General features: G+C 37.1%; 1 protein-coding gene across 1 annotated transcript; it reads right to left on the bottom strand.

Moving 5' to 3' along the window:
* Positions 1-2671: 2671 nt before the first annotated feature.
* On the bottom strand, positions 2672-3610 carry LOC101574116 (olfactory receptor 502-like). The gene has a single exon (XM_012513001.2). The coding sequence runs from the start codon at positions 3602-3604 to the stop codon at positions 2672-2674; it is 933 nt and encodes a 310-aa protein (XP_012368455.1). The 5' UTR covers positions 3605-3610.
* Between the last annotated feature and the right edge of the window lie 1967 nt (positions 3611-5577).

The raw sequence follows: 5577 nt of genomic DNA, 5'->3' as shown, positions 1-5577 counted from the left end.
GTTTATTCACACAACAGCATTTATGGAGCACCTACTGTGTGCCAGGAAGTAAAGGCTCCTCACAATTGTGCCTGTCTGCCACTCTCAGGGGTGTAACAATGATTACTTTATTATTGTTACCACATTTGCAGTGCTGGGGATCAGACCGAGGGCAGATGTAAGGAAATAATAATAATAATAATAATAATAATAATGAAAATTATTATTATTGTGTATGTAACAGGGTCTCTAATTCTCTGGCTATGTTTGCACTCGCTAGCCCCAAATGACCTTGAATTCAGAGTGACCTTAGTGCTGAGATTATAGTCATGCACAACCAGCTTTTTGTCTTGGTTTGAGACAGGGCCATGCTATACAGCACAAGCTGGACTTGAATGCTTATGTAGCCCAGGCTGAGCTCAAACTTGCAGCAGTTCTGCCTCAGCCTCTCTAGTGCTGAGATTGCTTGCCTGTCATGCCTGGTTAACGTTTGAAAGTTTCATTAATTCAAAGTCCTGAGCACAATCAAGTCAATTGATCAGAGTCATGATGAAAGAGTGTGTTCTTCTTCGCTTTGGGGTTCTGGCTTGCCTTGAGGCGCCAGGAACTAGAGCTGCTCACCTATGGCAGGAGAGACTGATCTTGTCACTGCAAGAGTGAGTCACAAAAAATGCCCAAGATCTGGTGATGTTTTCTCATTTCTTTCCCATACATGTGAAATATTTTGGTTCATCTGAAACATGCAAGGGGTAAGCCAGGAGTGGCAGTGCTCACTGTAATCCAAGCCACTCAGGAGGCTGAGGTGGGAGGACTGCTCCAAGTTTGAGGTCAGTGTGGGCTACATAATGAGATCCTGTCTCAAAACACAAAACAACGAAAACTAGAAGAACCTGCCACTGGTGAGATTCCTCAGCAGAATAACTACCTGCTTAGGCAAGTTCAGGGACCTGGGTTCAATCCCAGGAACCCCATGCCACACTGGCCCCTATCCTGGGTGCACTGAGCCAGCAACCAAGACCAGACATGGTGGTGCACACCTGTAATCTCAGCACTGGGGAGGCTGAAAACAGGAAGATCACTACATGTCCAAGCTACATAGTGAAGCCCTGTACCAAGTTAAAAAATAATCTAAAAGAAATAAAAAGCCCTGAAGAGTATAAGTGTGGAAGGCTTATACTGTAATGTAATGAGGACTATATATGCCAAACCCAAAGTCAACATCACACTGAAAAGGAAAAAATTAAAAGCATTTCCTCTAAAATCAGGAACAAGGCAAAGGTGCTCATTCTCACCACTCCTATTCAATATAGTACGTGAAACTTTAGCCAGATAAATTAAGAAAAGAAACAAAAGGAATATAAAGAGGATAGGAAGAATTCAAATTATACTTATTTTCAGATGATATGATCAAATACTTAGAAAAGCCTGAATACTGCTCCATAAGACTTTTAGATTTGATAAACAACTTAGGTAGTACCATATAAAGTCAGCACAAAATAGCAATTGTTTTTGTATCTATGAATACTAGACTCACTAGGAAAGAAATCAGAAAAACTATACACAAAAGTTTGAAAGAATACCCACATATAAACCTAATAAAGAGGGTGAAAGACATTTACAGTGAAAATTACAGAATGTTAAAGAAAGAAATTGAAAAAGACAAAAAGACACTAGAAGCTGGAAAGGCTGTCCTCATTAATCAGCAAAAATAATGTTGTTAAAATAACCGTATTGCCAAAAGCAACATTCAAGGGCTTGTGTGATGCCTCAGCAGTCTAAGCACCTACCTGGCAAGTGCAAGGACCCAAGTTCAAACCCCGGTACCACATGCCTTTCAGACCTGGAACCACAGGCATACTATGTGGACCCTGAAACTAGGTATGCTGGTGCTTGCCTGTAATTCCAGTGCTAGGAAGACTGAGACAGAAGGATCACTATGAGTTTGAGATGATTAGTGAAATCCTGTACCAAATAAACAAATCAATGAAAGATTGTTTTAAAAAAGCAACCTGCAAAGTCAACACAATCTCCATCAAAATACCGATTCCAGTTTTCACATAAAGAGAAAATCAATCCTAATATTAATATGGAAATACAAAATACAAAAAAAATGTCAAAACAATTCTGAGAAAAAGAACAATGCTGGAGACCGGACATGGTGGGGTGCACCTGTAATCCTAGCATTTGGGAGGCTGAAAACAGGACGATCACTGCGAGTCTGATCTGTATAGTGAGGCCTTGTACATGCTGTGCTAAATACATAAAAAAGAACAAGGCTGGATGAATCACAACACCTAAAGGTTCCATCACCTCTTAATAGCACCGTGTTATGGACCAAACCTTTAACACAGAAGACACTACAGGGACCCTTTAGAGCAGAATTACTGAAAGCTATATTACCTTATGGCAGAGAAGAAATTTTGAAAAAATATGAAAATAACCTTAAAAGGATTTTTAGAGAATATTGTTTCATTCAATTTGTGTTTTAAATTATAAAGGCAGTTTTATTAACAGTTCTGACTATAAGCTTTTTGCTAACAATGTCATCTAAAAAGGGAATCCCATTATTAACCAAAAAATTCACCTTGTTTAATGATATATACAGAGACATATATCAAGTGGAAACAGTTTCCTTTTATTATAGCTATGAGATCTTATTGCTACATCAAGTTTTACAAAATAATGGATGACACTAAGAAAATATCTTCCTACCAAGCTCTCCCCTCAGGGCCTCCTTAATCTCCTTGTTCCGGAGACTGTAGATAAGGAGGTTCAACATGGGGATCACCACTATGTAGAACACTGACACCACCTTGTTCTGGTCGGTGGAGTAGAAGGACTTGGGCATCACGTAAATGAAGAAAATGGTTCCAAAGTACAGTGTGACTGCAGTGAGGTGGGAGGTGCAGGTGGAGAAGGCTTTGTGGTGGCCCTCGGTGGAGCGCATCTTCAGGATGGTGATGAGGATGTAGACGTAGGACACGGCGATGACAATCACTGTGCCTACAATGATGGATCCAGAAGAAAATGAGGGAACAACTGCAGGGATGCTGACGTCGGAACAAGAGAGCTCAACTAATGGAGAAAAATCACAGAAAAAGTGATTGACCTGATTTGGTCCACAAAAAAATAAAGAAAAGAAGGAAAAAGTAAAGGAGGAGGCATTAATATAACCACCTATGTAAGTCACTATAAGTAACTGGACACAGACTTGTGTGGACATTTTGGTTGAGTAAAGCAGTGGGCTGCAGATTGCCACAAAGCGGTCATATGCCATGACAGCCAGAAGGAAGAACTCAGCTGTCCCAAAGAAAACAGTTGAGCCAAGCTGGATGCCCCATCCGAGGTAGGAGATTGTGTTTGTCTCCACCAGGAAGTTTACAAGCATATTGGGTGTGACAGAAAAAGAAAAGCCTAGGTCAGAAAAAGCCAGGTTGTTCAGAAAAAGGTACATGGGGTTGTGGAGCTGAGAGGAGACTCTGATAAGAATGATTATGGTGAGATTACCAAATACAGTCACGAGGTACATACACAGGGTGACCATGAAGAGGATGACTCGGAGGACTGGATCATCTGTCAGCCCCAGTAAAATGAACTCAGTCACTGCAGTGTTGTTCCCATCCATCAGCAAATCCACAAAAAAATGTAGCAGCTGCCAAAACAAACCTATGGTGCAAACACTACATAAAAAATTGTTTAATATGATGGCTGTGTTTTTATTACCACATAAAGAATGACTATATATATATATATATATATATATATATATACTTACAGTATTAAATATTATATTTCAATGACTGTTAATAAAAATGAGTTTACTTTATTGCAGAAAAAAAATAATATAGTGATCCTCCATTGATGAAATAAATTCTCTCAGCATTATTGGTCGCAAACCAAACTGAATTTTTTCATAAGGAAAATGTTGAATCTAACAATTGAAATTGATTGGGTTCTCATCCAACTTGATTTATCACAAGAATCATGGAAAGAATAAAATTTGCGAACTGAGGCACCACTATATATTTTTCTATATTTGTATATAGTTCATTATATTTTTCACAAAATATTACTTCTGTTATTATTTTATTTATAAATGAAGTCTACAGGTGGTTATGAAACTTATACAAGGTTACATGGCAGGTGATAGAGTCTGAATATAAATCTCAGGAAGTCTGTCTATTCCTGTAGTAAATAAAATGATGAGGAAAAATAAGCTATTGTGATGTCTGATACGCTAGGCAATGAGTAGACAACAGGTTCATACTAGTCAGTTGGTACCTCTTATGTAGAAGAGATATGTTAAGTGAAATAAATCAGACACACCAGCTTAAACATTTCATGGTTCCTCATGTATGAAAAACCCAAATTGGAAGTAAAGAGCAAATAGAGGAAAGGAGAAAAGAAGGAAGGGGGAAGAAAAAAATACATATATCCAACATAGCTATGGTAATTGCATTTCTAATTTCTATTAGTTTATTGAAAAGAAAGACTTATGCTTATATTATTTGATCAATTTTTCTTGTAATCCAGCAACTATTTTTCAGATAATATGCAATGTAGCAATCATGGCTAATTTCCTATCATCTTTTTATTTTATTTTTTCATAATTTTATTTATCATCTTGTTTTGAAATTTCATATCATTGCCGTCATTGCTTTTTCTCTTTAACATAAAAAATAACATAAAGAGCAAGACAAAAGATAAATAATAATGGAAAATAGGGGTAGAGTTTCCTCAAATGGAAAGGGGATGAAAAGATGGAAGGGGCAAGAGGGGCAGTTAGAAAGGGAATGAAAAAGGAATTAAGGTGCTGCTTTAAGTACATGTGCCAACTTCACACAAAACATGTAAACCTCACACGCTACAGATACATTTAATCTAAAAGAAATTTGTAGCTTATACGTACTTCACAAATATGTACCAGTTAGTTATGACTATTTTCTAAAAGAAGAAATTATTTTTTGTACAGTAAGTGCATAAGTATTTTAAACTAAAGTTACAGATGAAAACATCTATTACAGATCTGCTGAATTTTTAACTATGCTTGAACTAGAAAATACTTTATTAATTCACTTGAAAAATCAAAAGCACTGTGGAAAAAATGAATTATCTGGTTAATACAAATCACTTTACACAATAACGATTATTTCATTAGGTTTGTAGCATTCAGTGACATTATTTTCAACAAAACATTCAGCTAAATATAGCATAGACTAAAAATTATGAAGGATCAGTGAGTTACTGACAAGGTTACCTCTCATTTCTTAATTTTCTGGGTATATAAACCAAACATTTTCTAAAGTTTGCCTTGAATCTAAGTATCTGGATACCTGCACCACACAAGTCTTTGTGCAAAGAGTTTTACTTATTAACATTTTTAAATCTTTACTTATGAACATGCACCTCAAATAACCCAAAGCCAGTTTGCATAGAAAGCCAAGTTCACATAGTGCTGAAGTAGGGAACCCAGCGTTTTTTTCTTGTGGGTGAATAAATGAGGACCTCTGGTCACTTGATTGGGGCTGTTTTCCACCTGAAACTGGGGATTGAAACAGAGCAACTCAGCCCCAATTGCTCACTGGTGAGTTTCTTTAT

The sequence above is a fragment of the Octodon degus genome, unplaced genomic scaffold, assembly GCF_000260255.1.
Source record: "Octodon degus isolate 3935 unplaced genomic scaffold, OctDeg1.0 scaffold00302, whole genome shotgun sequence".
Taxonomy (NCBI): Eukaryota; Metazoa; Chordata; class Mammalia; order Rodentia; family Octodontidae; genus Octodon; species Octodon degus.
This window is presented reverse-complemented; position numbering and strand designations above follow the sequence as displayed.

Excerpts from the sequence above, each read along its gene's own strand:
- LOC101574116 (XM_012513001.2), bottom strand. The coding sequence starts at position 3,604 with ATGGATGGGAACAACACTGCAGTGACTGAGTTCATTTTACTGGGGCTG.